General features: G+C 48.1%; 1 protein-coding gene across 8 annotated transcripts in view; it reads left to right on the top strand.

The window, feature by feature from the left end:
* chd9 (chromodomain helicase DNA binding protein 9) overlaps positions 1-17,500 on the top strand; it is a 147,844-nt gene that overhangs the window by 68,165 nt on the left and 62,179 nt on the right. For all 8 annotated transcript variants that reach the window (XM_063188402.1, XM_063188405.1, XM_063188404.1 and 5 more), the window contains 3 exons: positions 12,602-12,713; positions 16,164-16,307; positions 17,226-17,294. In XM_063188402.1, coding sequence (XP_063044472.1) covers positions 12,602-12,713; positions 16,164-16,307; positions 17,226-17,294 — 325 coding nt within the window. The remainder of the gene's footprint in view (positions 1-12,601; positions 12,714-16,163; positions 16,308-17,225; positions 17,295-17,500) is intronic.

Here is a 17,500-nt window from a genome sequence, read left to right as displayed (position 1 = left end):
ACACATGAATATGAACGAGAACTACTCGACTACGAGCACTACTGTGTGCCGTGTACGTGAGTGAGGGAGAGAGACTGTGTGTGTGTGTGTGTGTGTGTGTGTGTGTGTGTGTGTGTGTGTGTGTGTGTGTGTGTGTGTGTGTGTGTGTGTGTGTGTGTGTGTGTGTGTGTGTGTGTGTGTGTGTGTGTCTCTTTGTGATGTAAAGATGGGAATCACTGGCTGAACAAAAGGGAAATTCTGGGTCTTGTTTGCACAGTACATTGATGTGGAGCACTAATTAAATCTCAATGGGTGGTGATCATCATGTTTACAGATCCTCCCTATTAATTTGTGTTTACATGAACGTTGCTGTATGGACAGAGCTACGGACAATTAGGCCGCACACATCACGCACACACGCACACAAGCACGCACACACACTGCACACACACACGTACGGTACACACACATACACTACACTACACACAGTACACAGAGATGTAACAAGCTCTTTGATCATTTCCTCCCCATATTGCTCCTCTCCCTGCCACGCTGACACACTCGCTCTGATGGGGCTGCTGTTAGTAGTAGTTGGTGGATGATGATGAATATGGCATTAGGGAAGTCAATCCAAAACGAGACGTTGTAGACATTGTGAATCTCTCCATGCCCATTAGAAATATTCCATGTGGAAATGTCATCCGGAAAATGTGCCACTCTGAACAGTGGAAATAACCCGGTATATCTATGACCTATATATCGCAGTAGCTAGAACACAGAAAGGACTTGAGCACCATTGGTGTGAATGACGATGTGTAGTTAAGCTGTGCACCATAGATCTGGGCCCTGCTTTAAAATAAATAACCCTAGACACAGATACTAAAGACAGCTGCTGACGCGACCTATGACTAGCACCATGTCAGTGACTTTCCTCTCTCTCTCTCTCTCTCTCTCTCTCTCTCTCTCTCTCTCTCTCTCTCTCTCCCTCTCTCTTCCCCTCTCTCTCTCCCTCTCTCTCTCTCTCTCTCTCTCTCTCTCTCTCTCTCTCTCTCTCTCTCTCTCTCTCCCTCTCTTTTTGCAGCCTTCTGCCTGCGTGAACACTGATTTTTATTGTGGGCCTAATAAATTGCGTCAAGGGTGGCTTCGTTTATAAAGTGCCGTTGTCTCCGAGCAACACAGGGCCTGCTGTGAGGCAGGAAGTGGGGGGGATCCAGCTGGACGGCCATTACTTCAAAATAAACCTACTGCGCCTGCCGATAAATAATTTGTTTTTCACTCCCCTGGCCAGTGGTGGTAATGTTGTGTGTTATTGCCTCCGTTATGAAGTGCGGAGCGCATGAATCAAACTTTTAATTACGTCGATGCCTTGCTGCCTTCCTGACATTTACATCTTGACACAGCTATCATTTTTTTCTCTCTTTTAAAAGGACAGAGAACAAATTATTCCAATCCTCATATATTCATCACAAGAGTGTGTTATTAAGAGTTATTTTAACATGCAATGAAATTCACTTTCGAGATTGATTTGCACTTAAATGGAAACCTTTTCCTTGCGAAAGCCAATTTTTTATGGCTTTTAATCAGACATTTGGAAAGTAGATTCTTAGAGTATTAGAGGGTATTGTGTCTGCAGTGCCTGTGGGCATAAGTTAGCTTATATACTACATGTAGTGTAAACTTGCTTTTAATTTGGCCAGTATCGTCTCTGATTGCCAGCATATCTCACTCACTCCTGCTTTCTCTTTCTCTCTTGCCTTGCCTTGCCTTGTTTTCTAACCTCCCTTTCTCCCAGATTTCATTTCCCTTGTTGTGTCTGTGGACGTGTGTGGTCCTTTTGACTGTGGCTTGTGCATGCGTGTGTGCCTGCGTCCGTGTTTGCCTGCGTCCGTGCCTGCGTGCATTCCCTGGGTGGCCTTATAAAAGGCTGAGATGTGCACGTGAGGGTATGCCTGCGTGTGTGTGCCTGTGTATGTGTGTGTTTGTGTGCGCATGTCCAAGCAGGCACAGTGTGTCTCGTGAGGGGGAAGTTGCAGTGATGGTTGCCCTTGACCTGCAGTAACCTCACCACCAGCCCTAGCCCTAGCCCTAGCCCTAGCACTAGCCCTGCACGTCAAGAAAAGGCAGAGATTCCTCTTGAGCACGACACAGGCAGCAGTCAGCATAACAGTACAGTACAAAGAGGCCTTATTGAAGCTGACCGCCTTGAACTCAACTAGCCACAGAAATATCTTGGCGACATCTTCACCTTGCTTCGTCTTATAGGAGACAGACATCAGTGACCCATTATGATAGGAGTTTCATTGTCCTCAGACAGGTGATGAGTTTCACTGGTGACCGTAAGGGTGTGACCTGTTTAGGACAGACGAGCCTTTCTGGCTGCTTCCTCAATGCTCTCACAAAACTGCTGTAAAATGTGCGTTATTAAACATATGCGTGTTATTGGTAAAATGCATGGAGTCATTTCGTTTTCGTTTTTTGCACTGATGATGGTCTGACTGTGACCGAAACGTTTGCACTACACTTGGGTAGCACCTTTTTTCTTTTTCTAATGCAATAAATAGTTCAACATTGCATTCGGCAGAACGGTGTGCGAGTTCCCCTTCTTTGCTTCAAGTTAATCCACTGGAACCTACGCACCCACCAGGCATCAAGTTCAAAGGCGCGGTACCTCCATTGAAAGAAAATTATACATATATCAGAAATTCTGAAGATGGAGGCTATCGTTTACATCTTTGCAGGCTGTCCGATGGGCATTGTTAGCCCCATAATGCATGCCGTTCCACCTGCGGAAAACTAATCGTCACTGAAAAGTACTTGTACTACACTACTATAACATGACAGAGGGCATTAAGTAATGCACTACGAGTTGGTCATTGCCATTCTGATATTAATAACGCTGCGTAGCCTATGTAGCAGTGTAGCGCTTGTGGAGCTGCAGTAGCTGTCTGCCACTTTGCACCCCATCACCCCTGCATCATGCTAGCAGGGATCCGTCTAGCGATCTGGGCAGCGGACCATGTCACCTGTGTAAAGCACACCGTCTCGCAGCACCCACGCAGCGTCCGCGCTAAACGCACCCTGGGTGCAGGGCAGAGGGTGAAGGGATAGGGAAGAGGGAGGGTGTGAGGGGAGAGAGGGCGGGCGGGCAAGGCGAGGCGACTGCTGGTTTTCCATTGCAGGAGCCCGCCTAAGGCGCTTCCTGGCAGCATACAGTGTTAAAAAGAGCCACACCTTTAATCTGCCATTATACCCGGTTCTAATTTTATATTTACATTGTAGTTACAGGACCAACACATGACATCATCTGTTTTTATATAACACAGTGTGGCTAGTCTTGAGCGCATGCATACAAATGTTATTTGTCTTTTTTTGGATGGCCCTGTTCACACAATACTCTACACAATACGGATTAGGCATCACTGCAGTTGTGGCAGAGGAGAGGTAAGCCAGAGTCTAGAGCTGTAGGCAGGAAGGTACAGCAGAGGTGGCGGAGGGTGGAGGTGGCAGTCTCCGCTCCTGTGTAGGTGGGGCAGGCAGCTGCCAGACGGACAGGTGGAGGAGTAAGAGGAGGAGGACGTGGTAGATTGGTAGAGGGGTGGAGGTAGCCAATCCTGGCAGGAGCCCAGAGTGGAGGAGGAGGAGGAGGAGGAGGAGGAGGAGGAGGAGGAGCTGGTGTTAAGGTAAAGTGGAGGTGGCACCCCCAGCTCCTTTGTGGGAGACCAGCAGGTGGCAGTCGAGCAGAGCGGAGGTGGATGTGGAGGTGGCATTCCCAGCAGGAGAAGGAGGAAGCGATGGAGGAGGAGGAGAAGTAGGATGAGAAGGATGTGGAGTAGGAAGAGGGGATGGTTAAGGAGGAGGAGGAGGAGGTGGTGGTGGTGGAGGAGGAGGAGGTGTAGTTTGGGAGGATGATGTCAGCAGTCATCTTAGAAGCGCTCGGCCAAACACCCTCTCAGCAGACTGCGAAAATGGAATCAGGTGTCACATGTTTCCACTGTCTGACACACACACACACACACACACACACACACACACACACACACACACACACACACACACACACACACACACACACACACACACACACACACACACACACACACACACACACACACATACACTCTCAATCTCTCACACACAGACCAACTCAGCGAAGGTGTGTCTGTGTGTTAGGTCCTATTACCTCAACCCTGCTCTGTAACCAAGTGAGCGTCTGTGTTCCTTATGGAGATATCAGAGGTGTGATACTGTTCCCCACCAACTGTCGTTTTTCTCTTCATGGCCTTTATTTTACTCTCTTTCCCTCCCCCTCTCTTCTTCTTCTCATACTCAATCACACATGCGCATGAGCACACACACACACACACACACACACACACACACACACACACACACACACACACACACACACACACACACACACACACACACACACACACACACACACACACACACACACACTCTTGGCAGTCTGTTTGGCTCCGGAGGGTAGCCTGCTGCCCCATGGTTTCGCAGCTGCTGCTTCCAGGCTTTGCATGTCATTCACAGGAAGTGATGTCACATGTCAGCCACCTCCCACACCAAGGCCACTAGTCAGCCCCTCCCCCTCTCTTCTCCGATCCTCCCTCTCCTAATTTCTTCTCTCCTCTTCTCCTCTCTCCCCCTCTTCTCTCCTCTCCTGTCCTCTCTGCTCTCCTCTCCTCTCTCCTCCCCCTCCCCCTCGCCCTCCTCCCCACTCTCCTGCCATGTGGTGTGTTGCCAGGCAACCGGCTAAGTCACATTGTGGTGCAGATTAGCAAAGTGTAATTTTATCTGGAGCGGGCGGATGAGAAGGAGAAAGAGCTGGAGGACACCGTAGAAGTGTGTGTGTGTGTGTGTGTGTGTGTGTGTGTGTGTGTGTGTGTGTGTGTGTGTGTGTGTGTGTGTGTGTGTGTGTGTGTGTGTGTGTGTGTGTGTGTGTGTGTGTGTGTGTGTGTGTGTGTGTGTGTTCACAACAGCTGTGCCTCTCTGTGAATCACAACCTACGCTGTCCTGCGTATAATTACGTACAAAATCCATCGTAAACCCATTACCAACGCACATTGTTTCCATCCTGTTTGTGTATTTTGTGTCGTCATGTCATTCAATCTCACCATTGCGTATTATGCACAAAAAGATACGGCGGGCTAGCTGCATATGCGTCAGTGTTGGATCATTGTTCAGCGTTTATGACGTGGAAAAGGTAATATATGTCATCCCTTAGCACCTGGAGGTTGTCTACAGTACTTTAGTGGTGTGGTTGTTTACGTATTGTTGTTTACCTGTGTGCTTTGTGGAGGGGTGCCCGCCTGGGGGCGAACGTGACGTGACCTGCCCACAGCGCAGGCAACAAGCAAACCCCCATTCTCCACTCTCTTCTCCTTTCTTTTCCTGTCTTTTGTCATCTCTTCACCTCATCCATTCTCTTTCCTCTCTTCTCTTCTCACTCTTCTCTTCTCAGTCTATGCATCTCTGAGCTGCCTCCAACCCCTTCTCTTCTTTCTTTTGTCATCACTTCCCCTTTCCCCTCATTCCCTCTTTTTCCTTCTCATGTCTCACGTCTTCTCTCTTCTCTCCTTTCATCTCCTCTCTCCTCTCTCGATCCATCTCTAAGCTGCTTCCAATGCCCTGGTGGCCAGCCCATGTACATGGATGTCTCATCCATGCCGGCTCTGTCTGCCTCCTCTAGGAGGCGAAAGTAGAGCAAGGGTCAGCCTCACTGTCTCATTATCCCTTGTGGATATATGGCTGTGTGTTCGTGCATCTCTCTCTCTCTCTCTCTCTCTCTCTCTCTCTCTCTCTCTCTCTCTCTCTCTCTCTCTCTCTCTCTCTCTCTCTCTCTCTCTCTTTGTGTGTATGATTGACCACAAATACCCCTCCATCCCCTTCCACCCATCTCCTCACAGCCACTGTCTCGTCTTCTCCTCTCCTCTCCTCTCCTCCACCTCCTTCCCTCTCATCTCCTCCACCTTCTGAACTCCCTCCCTCCCTGTATCCATCCCTCCATCATCCTGCTCCCTCCATCCTCCTCTTCCTCTCGTTATCCCTCCTTTCTCCATCCCTCCATCCTCCTCCTCTTCATCCGTCTGTATCATCTCTCTAGTGATGGCCAGAGGCAGTGTGCTACTGCTGTGTCACCTCAGTAGTGTCTGATGAGCTACCACTCAGCCACAGCATGCTACCATGGCTGCTTATGCCACTTTGTGTGTGTGTGTGTGTGTGTGTGTGTGTGTGTGTGTGTGTGTGTGTGTGTGTGTGTGTGTGTGTGTGTGTGTGTGTGTGTGTGTGTGTGTGTGTGTGTGTGTGTGTGTGTGTGTGTGTGTGTGTGTGTGTGTGTGTGTGTGTGTGTGTGTGTGTGTGTGTGTGTGTGTGTGTGTGTGTGTGTGTGTGTGTGTAAGCTTGTAATAACGATTCCCAGGCACAAATGTCTGTGTGTGTGATTCTGAGTGTCGGCATATGTGCTTTTGTATGCGTGTGTGTTTGAGTGTTTCAGAGAGATGTGGCAAAAAGGGAGAGACTAGTACTGCACACTGACAGCTTGACTGCGCGTGTGTGTGTTGTGGCTGTGCTTGCATGTCAAGCGCAGAGTTTGTGTACAGCAGACAGCGCGAGCTAGTATGCCTCTGGCTCGGAGAGAAAGATGAGAAGGGGAGAGAGATGGGGAGAAAGAGAGAAGAGAAGGGAGGGTGAGGGACTATGAAAAAGAAAGAGGGAAGAAAGGGTAGAATATAGCTGACACTATATACTATACACTAATACTCCTTTTCTTTCATTTGCACGCAACACACACACACACACACGCACGCACGCATGCACGCACAGACACGCACATGCACACACACACACACACACACACAGAGAGATAAAGAGAGATAGAGTGATTGAGTAGAGGAAACGAGAAGAAGATTCTTTCCCCCCGAGCTGCTGTGTGGTCTGTGCTGCACGTGTTTGATCTGTTGGCATTGTGGGCCGCTTAGAGCATCTACCCAGACCTGTGTAGTAAAGCGTGCGCACACACACACACACACACACACACGTACTCACACACGTACTCACACACGTACTCACACACGTACTCACACACGTACTCACACACGTACTCACACACGTACTTACACACGTACTCACACACGTACTCACACCACTTCATTTTCATGCACTCATCACTATGAGGGGAAAAGGCCATTAAAAAGCGGACACGTTTCGATCATGTGTACGTACTGCAGTACGTAAGTACGCACTACACTATACTCCACCCCCGCGCCACAAACCACACTGACTTGCATTCCACCAAGCAGACATCATTACAGTTCCACCACATTCGCTGGAGTCAGACTTCTACTCTACTCTACTACCAGTCTTTCTCACTCGCCATATGAGACTTCAAACTGAGTTACTCCCTTTCTGGCAAGCTCTGCTCTTCCGCCTGACTCGGCCACGCACGCACACACAAATACGGTACAGGCACACTCACTCCAGTTCCAGCTATTGTGTGATGGCATCAGCTAAATATATGACTCATAGTGTGTGCATGTGTGTGTATTTTTGCGCATGCGCATTCATATAGGTGTGTGCGTGTTTTGAGTGGTTGGATGATTTGCCGAGACATGCGCAGGCCTGACGGGTAAAAAACACACGCGCGCGCACACGCACGCTCTTAGTGTCTAGTGTGTGTAGTCTAGACTAGAGGCATGCCACAGGAAGTGTGGAGAAGCGCTAGTTCCCTTTCTCAATGGTGTGTTTTGAGAAGCTGGCCCTGCAGCCCCGCCCTACGTTGCGTTGCGTAAAGCCTCCTCCTATCCTATTCAAACCCAGTCCTGGCACCCGGAAACATGAATAACCTCCAGCGGCAGTTATTTTGAATACACCCTGCTGCTGCTGCTGCTGCTGCTGCTGCTGCTGCTGCTGGAAAGGACATCCTACCCTGCCCTGAAACCCGCCCCTACACTTAGGGACTGTCTGAATTGGGCGCATACAGTACAAGTAGAATTAAGAGGTGGTTTCCCTGCTACCTACCCACACTTGCAGGACTGTAAAAAATGTGTAAGAGTACTTCACAAATCCTCTGTGTCTGTCAGTTCAAATGTAAAAATGTTTTGTGTCACGGAGCAATTTTTTTAGTAGAAGTAGAAGACCATACATTTGTTTTTGCTGTGGAAATTTTGCTGTGAAAATGGACTTGTTTTAAACATGCAAGTCTATCATGGTGAATATGGTATTGCAGCTTAAGAAGATTTGTTCAATTTTTGTTCAATTACTCAATCTGCATTGGTAGAGCAGCGTGCTGGAGCAAAATGGATGATGTGACATGAGCTTGAACCCTGCGCTTTCAAAGTCGGCCACACCATCCTATCTTTTCTCAACCATGTGAATTAATACCACCACTTCATCAAAAAGTGGAAATGATTAATTTCGACCATTCAATGGCAACAGTTTGAGACGTAAAGTCTGGCATACAAAGGTGGTGGGCAGTGCACACGGAGCAAGGTCCCCCCTTTCACAGTGTCGCCACGGACGAGGAGGGAATCGCAGAGTTCCACAGGCTGCTGATTTAATTGCTTTGCTGTTTTTCACATTAAATCACAGCACAGCCCTGCTGAAATTTGTCAAACATGAAATTAATATGGAGTAGATTAAGCCGGTAAATGACATGAAGTGATGTTGAAATGATGATGGACTTGTTAAAGGGCCTCTTGCCCCGAATGCCAAACGCACTCTGCCACGCCTCTGCCCTCCCTCGGAGTGAGTGAGTGAAGGAGCGAGTGAGCAGGCAGGCGGGTGGGCGAGTGATCCTGGCTCGACCAGCCATCTCCACACCACTCAGGGAAGCGATTATGTGGGCACACACACACACACACACACACACACACACACACACACACACACACACACACACACACACACACACACACACACACACACACACACTTCAGACTTCAGCGTGATTCACCTTTTATTTTTCCACACTGTAGGAGCCACAACTGGCCAGACTTTGTGTTTTCTTATCAATATACAGTATTATTGCATTATTGCATTAAATAGTTATTGCATTTCAAGTGTATTAGGCTAGTTTTGAAAGTCCACGTCTAAGCTTATTTGTTTTCAGTGTCCATCAAAATAAAAAAAATATAAAAGCTTTTGGTTCCAGTTTGTGCATTCCTAATCTTTACGCCAGTGGTGGTTGAAGTCAAGATCACATCATCAAAACATTTCTGGCGTTCCCGTGGTGAAATATTTTTTATCATAGTTTTGCAGCTTGCAGATTCCTTTTTCTTAAATGTATTTATTGAGGCACATCTTCCTAATTATTCATCTGGATGTGCGTACACACACACACCACACCGGTGTACTCGTTGTCTAGAGTAGCGATGGGGATGGAATCTACATAGCAACACAGCTGCCGGCCTGGCACACATCTTGCCCTGTGGCTTTATAGCTGTGCTGTGCTGTGCTGTGGCTGTATAGCTGTGCTGTGCTGTGCTGTGTTGGGTTGGGGGAAGGTGTGTTTGCTTTTTGTTTGTCCCAAATGTCTACACCTGATCTGCAGTATAAGCTTTGTTGTGAAAATACATGCCAGTGTTGCGTGTGTAAATGCAACACACAATACATTAAGCAGGCATTATTTTGATTGTGCGTGTGAATGTGTGTGTGTGTGTGTGCTGTGCGTGTGTTTGGTGTCTGTGTTTTGATATGTGGATGTGTGTTTTTCTGTTTGCTGTTTGTGAGTGTATAATATGGCTAATCTTGCCATTTGTTCTGTGGTCCTGGTGGCAAGGAGGGACGTCACACTGTCATGTCCTCCTCCTCCTCTTCTTCCTCCTCTTATCCTTCCCTCCTCCTCCTCCCATCCTCCTCCTCATCCTCTCCTCGTGGTCTGCAGTGGGCATGCTGGGCTATTGTAAATCAGGTTAAAATGGCGTTAACGGTGGGGGGCGCATATATTGATTGCAAACGCTGCGCACATTAAAATTCACCACTCAGTTCCAGCTGTCCACAGAGTCGGTACATTGGCACGCACGCTGCTTTTGGGGGGGTGATGGTGGTTCGGGGTTGTAGTAGAGGGAGGAAGATGTTGCCAAGCCACGCCGTCGTCATCAATCACCGCGAACTGGTAATTAATAGTTTGTGCGTCCTCCAGGAATAGTAGTAGCAGGATGTCCATCCATTACCGCCACACTCTCAATATGTCACCGACAACAGCCCACAATTATTTCCCCAAATTTTGACTGAAGCCTAACGCACGCGCATGCATATGCTTCCGAAGAAAGCGCTGTTAGTGTTATTAGCCTAGAGAGCTAGCCTGTTTACGGACAGTATTTTAGCAGCTATAGGCTACTGTTGCTTTAATTTGGATTAGCTGACTAGTGTGTGTGTGTGTGTGTGTGTGTGTTTTTTTTCCCTCCTCCTGTTTTGGACACAGCTTTGCGGAGGTTGGTCACCAGGTCTGTAGGCAAGGCATGGCAGCACAACAGTAAGGGCGTACTCTCAGTGGACCTGCGTGATTCCATTTTTCCTTTCACCCCCCTTCGCTCTCGCTCTCTCTTGCGCTCTCTCTCTCTCGCTCTCTCTCTCGCTCTCTCTTGCGCTGTCTCACTCTGGTGCTCTCTCGCTCTCTCTCTCTCTCTCTCTCTCTCTCTCTCTCTCTCTCTCTCTCTCTCTGTGTTTGCATGGGAAGGGAGGAGGAGGAGCCGAGCGTTCTTTGAAGCTGAATAGGAGGAATTTGCGCACAGCAGCCGGGGTCAGTGTGCAATGTCATGAGGCCGAGTGAGGGGTGGTGTGTGTGTGTGTGTTTGTGTGTGTGTGTTCAGAGGGAGGAGACTGCTGATGCCTGGCTGGCTGGTTGGGTGACCAGGAGGTGGCCACTGCTGCTTCAATGAGGGCAGAAAGGGGTGCGTGCGTGTGTGTGTGTGTGTATATGTGTGTGTGTTTTGGTGGGTGTCAGTTCAGTGGCTAAGGAGTGTGGGGTGGCATATTTGCTCGCTATTACCAGCAACCGCATCGACCACACACACCCTGCTGCCAGCCTGACTGCCATACTGATGTGCTCATCTCCACACGTGTGATTTGCATGTGGACCTGAGTGTTAGCATGAGTAGGAGTCATTAGTCATTAGTTTATTTTTAAAATAAATCATTTGTATGATTATCTCTATATCTAGTTCAGTGGAGGATGTTTCAGTGTGTAGTGAGTCTTGATCCTTAACGTGATGTGGTTCTGCCTGCCTGCCTGCCTGGTAGGGGTGTAAATCACTGCCTGCATGACGATACGATACAGTATCGATATCTTAAAGCAGGCATTAGATTATTTTCGATACTTTAGAATTCCCCCGCGATGCGATTCGATGAAATCGCCGGCCGATACATTGATGCATTGATACATTTCGATTATTTATACCCCTACTGCCTGGCTTTAAAGGAATGGAGTGGGGAGCTGTTGGCTTATTAGACAATACAGCTCTGATCACACCACTCTCCCCTCTCCTCTCCTCTCCTTTCCTCTCCTCCCCTCCCCTCAGCTCTCCCTCTCCTTCTCCTTCACATCCCCTTTGTGTTTGAAGTCGGGCCGCCTGGGGACGATTCTATCACACTCCAGAATGCCAGAACAATGGCTTTACTGTAACGCCTGTTGTCGCGCTCGTTTGGGTTTGGTAGCGGGCGGCCGGACCTGCTCAGCTGGGCCCAGTCTTGGCTCGGCTTGGCTCGGCACGGCTCAGCGCCGTTGCTCCGGCTCTGGCCTGGTAATCCAGAAGCCTGTGAGACTGAGTCCAGGCAGGCAGTAGGCCTATGCAGGCCGGGCCGTGGTCAGACTCTGGCTGTCTGTGTTCGATCACCCAGGGTAGTGCTAACTTCATCTGGCTCTCTCCATGGAGGGCGCACAGCAGGTTCGGATTAGTGACGGCGCAGAACCATGTTTTGTTTCACTCTGTGTTATTCTTTTTGATGGCCCTGTTTAATGTACTTCACCGAGGACACTAGAGACCCTGCATATAAAAAGGGAGCTTTTTTTTTTTTTTTAAGTAGGGTACGGCGTGTGTGTGTGTGTGGGTGGGTGGTGGGTGTGAGTGTTTTGTGTAGTTATTATTGAAATGGTTTGTTTATTTAGTTATATTTGGCTTGAATGTGCACTTTTGTAGCAATCATGCACACCGATGAGTTCTGTACAGGTTTTTCATTAAATAAAGGCTCAGAGGCCAATTTAGCTCTTGTTCCCCCCAACCATCATTCCATTCCACCTCTCAATGGGAATAGGCATACACTGGGGAACAGGCCGCAAGGAATAGTGTGTGAAAACGAACAGTGTGCGCGTGCGCGTGTGCGCGTGCGTAAGCTGCCACATGTGGGTATCCACTGGGGCACTAGTGATTTAATGTGTGCAGTGGAGTTGGGCCAACAGTTAGTGTAACTCTACGAGCTGTCATCACAAGGTGTGCATGCGTGCGCGCGCTTGTGTGTTGGTGATCAGCAGTCCTCAGAGTGGTCATAGTGTCGCTAATAGGTACGTGTCTGTGTGTTAGTGTCACTAACGTGCGTGTGCGTGTGTGCGTCTCTGTGTGTGCGTTGATGGTGTTCCTAATAGTCCTGTGTGTGTGTCTGGTGTCTCCCTGCAGGAAGATCGTGATTAAGTTCGGCAAGAAGAAGAAGCGGAAGATGGAGTCGTCAGAGGAGGAGATGTCAGACGACGAGCCGCCCCCTCCGCGGCGCTCCAAAGACGACGACTCGGTCAGTTACACACACACACACACACACACAACCTAATGCAGTCACACGTGTCCTGCACACAAAATCATACAGATATATTCCCTCTCCTCCCCATCTGTACCACATGTCGACACACACACACACACACACACACACACACACACACACACACACACACACACACACACACACACACACACACACACACACACACACACACACACACACACACACACACACACACACACACACACACACACACACACACACACACACACACACGTACAGTGTACATGCACGTATAAGATATATATGCTCACACCTCACCCGTCCTCCCAGTTGGTCCAGTGTGTCTGGTTCTGATTTCCCTTAAGGCTGTGGAACTGAGGAGGAGTGCGCTTGCTCCTCTCCTCTCCTCTCCTCGCCTCGCCTCGCCTCTCCTCTCCTCTCCTCTCCTCTCCTCTCCTCTCCTCTCCTCTCCTCTCCTCTCCTCTCCTCTCCTCTCCTCTCCTCTCCCCTTTCTCACTGCACCTCCCTCATAATTACTCCAGCATGTCAAGGTTCCCTCCGTGCTGCAGCCAGGAGGGCAAGGGAGGCGTGGTGCTGCCTCACTCCCGCATGGCAGCCTGCACCTTGTTTGGGTTATAGGGGGGGTTACACTACACTGTCCACTGTGCCTACTGCTGCTGCTGCTGCTGCTGCTGCTGCTGGGGGGCCCTGACTCCACTTCCTCTTGCTGGATATCAGCAGTGCACTTTCAACCTGTTTGGGAGGAGTGACTAATCTCGTATTACACACATGCATGCGCACGCACGCACGCACGCCTGCGAGTTTGTGCCTCCTCTTCCTGTCTTCCTACCTTGCCCATACATCCTCTCTCTCCATTTTTGACTTCTGACTTTCACCCCCTTTCTTTTTTTTCTTTCTTTCTATGGCCTCTCCCTTTCTCTTCTCCCTTCTCTCTCTCTCTATCCATCTCTCTCTCTCTCTCTCTCTCTCTCTCTCTCTCTCTCTCTCTCTCTCTCTCTCTCTCTCTCTCTCTCTCTCTCTCTCCCTTTCTCCTCTCCCTCCCTTTCTCCTCTCTCTCCCTTTCTCCGCTCTCTCCCTTTCTCCTCTCTCTCCCTTTCTCCTCTCTCTCCCCCTTTTTCCCTTGCCTCAGCCTCCTCAGCCTCAGATATAATTATCCTCATTAAATGCCACCCAGACTTAATTAAAATGGTCTGGTGATGACTCATTTAGGTTGATATTTTCTGCCTCCATGCTGGGATCGAGGCCGAGGCCGTGCCGTCACGGCACTAGGAGAGCCCATAGCTATAGGTGTCACCTATAGAGGGACACGCTCCATTCATTCGTCTCCACTGACACAGCCAGGTCACATCACACACACACACACACACACACACATGCTTTCACACACACACACGCTCAAGCTGGGCTTAAAGCATCTCTGATTGGGTGCCTGTAATGGGGCGTGGGACAGTATAAGCTACACTTAAACACATGCTAATACATTGTAATAATTACTATGGAACATTTTTACACTAGTTCACTCCATAGATTCATCTGTGTGCTATAAACCCTGCTACAACACAGACTCGGGGCTAAAACTTGATCCAATGACATCACCTGTTCTCTATTTAGAGCGGTTGTCCTATTAATAAAGTCCATCCTCACCACTACTACCAACTATTCCCCTGCATATCTTAAAGGGGCGAGGGTCCATTATGGTAGCCTCTTGCCTGCCTGTATTAGTGATGATGGGGCAGCAGATGCTGAGACTCTTTGATGAGGCATTCTGTCTGCATTGGGTGTGATGATAACGAGCACGTTTGGCCCATTATCAGTTATCACATCACCACGCCAAGGTGCAGCGTAACACGTGCTAAACTGGCTCGGCTACAGTCTCCAGTATCAACTGAGCATGCTCAGACTGCTCAGCTCAGCACTGCCACATAGATCCAGTCGGCACCTCTTCCCTGCCCAGCGAAACTGCTTGTTTTCCCCTCTGTATGCTCTGCCCACTGTATCGAGTTGTGGCTAATCAAACGGTTCTTCTATGTCTCATGACTGGCCGACTGGAACTATGCACTGTATGGCAGTGGTTCCCAGCCATGGTACTGCTTACACCACTAGTTGTATGCAAACGATTGTATGCCCTCATAGGGCTCCCCAACGCCTGTGGAACACCCCGTGGGAAACACTAATATGGGGGAAGAGACAGAGCATGCTAGCATGGGTAACGGGGGTGCTCATGGTTTGATAAAAAGATTAAGGGGTACACAATACAAAAGGGATGGGGAAGCACTGCTGTATGGGCATGGCTGTAGTAGAGACCATAATGGACCAAGCATGGGCTGCATTTATACGGCACTTAATATGGACTGCATGGGAATGGCTAGCTGTGGTGGACGGTAATGGAACATGGGTTGTGTTCATATAGCACTTCATCATACAATCATCATCAATCACGAATCGCCCATCATCTTCTTGATCAATCATTATTGTCATCAATCATCCTAACAATGCAATTCATTTTGAAGAATTTGAATACTCAGCAGAGTACAATGAACACTTAACGGAAAAAATAGCTCACATTAATGCGACCCATACACAAATACACAGTATACACATTATATTATTATTATCCTTTACTTTAATTTACTTTACTTTGCTTAACTTAACTTTATTTCTTCAGGACATTGCACATTAATGAACATATACATCAGTGTTTCCCATACATTGAGGAATCTATGGCGGCCCGCCATAGTTTAAATTTGGCCGCCATAGTTTCCGAAAATGCATTCTCTGGTAAAAAATAAGGAAGTCCATCATGTTTCTCTCCCCTTTGCTGAAACTCCTTCACTCCCTTGGACGCATCTCCTCAAACTTGTTTTCCTTCTTGTATGATGAAAGACAATCAAGACGATGTGCTTCTATTAATATGATCCATTCTGCCCGTCTTCCTTGCTGGAAGGGGCCTGATAATTACGCCCTAATGGTGAAACACCTGTGTTAATTATCTGGTGATTGGCGTAATCATGTCAGTGCTCGCAGTGACAAGTTAATTAAATCAAATCCACCCCGTTGGCCGTGCCCAATAATTATTGGTGAAATGATTGGGTCAGTGTGTGACACAATGGCAGCCGACTGGTCAGTCAGGACATTTGGTGTGGTGCAGTGTAATGGCAGAACTGGACTTGGGAGTGCTCAAATATGTTGAAAGCCTGACCTATCTTTTTCCACTTTAACTGTGAATGACGGGAGATTGAATGATGAGGGGAAGTATTGCTCTTTCACATACTCAATGTGTTAACACCTCCACCTGTCTTTTTTGTGTGTGTTTGTGTGCCCGTGGTCTTTGTATTGGTATGCGTGTGTGTGCTGTTGGTGCGCATGTGTTCTGTGTGTGTCGTGTGTGTGTGTGTGTGTGTCGTGTGTGTGTGTGTGTGTGTCGGTGTGTATGTTGTGTAGAAGCGACGGTCCAACCGGCAGGTGAAGCGCAAGAAGTATGTGGACGACGGAGAGGCGCGCGTGTCAGACGATGACATCAAGGTGTCAAAGTCCAAGAAGGCCAACACAGCTGCCCGCAAGGACCCCGCCGCTCAGCTGTTCGTGGTAATGTCCCTCCCCCACTGTATCACTGGAAACAGCTTATACAATACTGCCCTACAAAGGCAAAGTGCAGTAACTATGTCAACGCTGACCCTGAGAAAAAGGCCGCCAGTGTGTTTGTATTATGTTGGATACCGTAGTTACTGCATATTTGACATGGCAATATCTCTAAAATGGCACACGTTTGGACCATAAGGCTTTTGTCAAAAAGATAAAGACGGAGTTCTGAAGAGCATTTTCAGTCTAAACTCAATTTTGAAGAAAAAAATTAGTTACTGCGCTGTGCCTTTGCCTTGGCAGAGTACACCTCAACAAATACACATATACTGTACACAATGCACACACACATAATGTAAACCACCTAATGCAGATTACTAATAAAGTCAAATGTAATGTATTACTTATTCAGGATGTTCTAGTCTAGGTTCTACTTCATAAGTGCCTTGTTTTCTTTGATGTCGGTGAACGTAACTTTGATCCGCATGACTTTTTTTTTGTCGTTGTCTTGTTCTCTCATCTCCAAAAACACTTCCCTTCCGGACTCTGCCATGCCCTCCCTTCCCTAGCTGGTAATCATTTACACATCTATTGGCCTTCAAGCTTTTTTTTTTAGTTCTCATTTCCCTTTTCAGTTTTCAAGTGAACTTTGCTCTTTTGTCTTTGACCTCTCTCTCTCTCTCTCTGTCTGTCTCTCTCTCTCTCTCTCTCTTTCTCTGCTTTGCCTCCACTTCTGCCCTGCCAAACCTTTGGTGCTGTTTTTGTTTGTTTGTTTGTTTGTTTTTTTGCTCAAGTGTTTTGAACGTGTGTGTGTGTGGTACAGTAGATTAAGATAAGTTTTTGGTTTGGTTCAAAATAAGAGCAATTGGTAGTGATGTGAGCGGGTGATCTTCAGTAACGTCCCGTCCTATGTTTTTCCCCCAGGAGAACCCGAGTGAGGAGGAGGGTGCTGTTGTGGACAAAATCATGTCCTCACGCATGGCCAAGAAGGAGGTATCCCATCTCATCTCATCTCATCGCCCCTTTTATGCAGCACTGATCACATTACATTGCATTACACCATATTACATTACACATTACATTACATTTAGCAGACATACCAAAGCGACTTACAAAGAGGATATTCAAACAAGTACAGTGTACTGTAGGCCCGGGTCGGTACATGTATTCGTATCGAACCGACCTCGGTACGGGGGTCA

Source organism: Engraulis encrasicolus, chromosome 22 (assembly GCF_034702125.1).
Source record: "Engraulis encrasicolus isolate BLACKSEA-1 chromosome 22, IST_EnEncr_1.0, whole genome shotgun sequence".
NCBI classification, from domain to species: domain Eukaryota; kingdom Metazoa; phylum Chordata; class Actinopteri; order Clupeiformes; family Engraulidae; genus Engraulis; species Engraulis encrasicolus.
The sequence above is the reverse complement of the archived record's forward strand: the minus strand, read 5'-3'. Positions and strand labels throughout refer to the sequence as shown.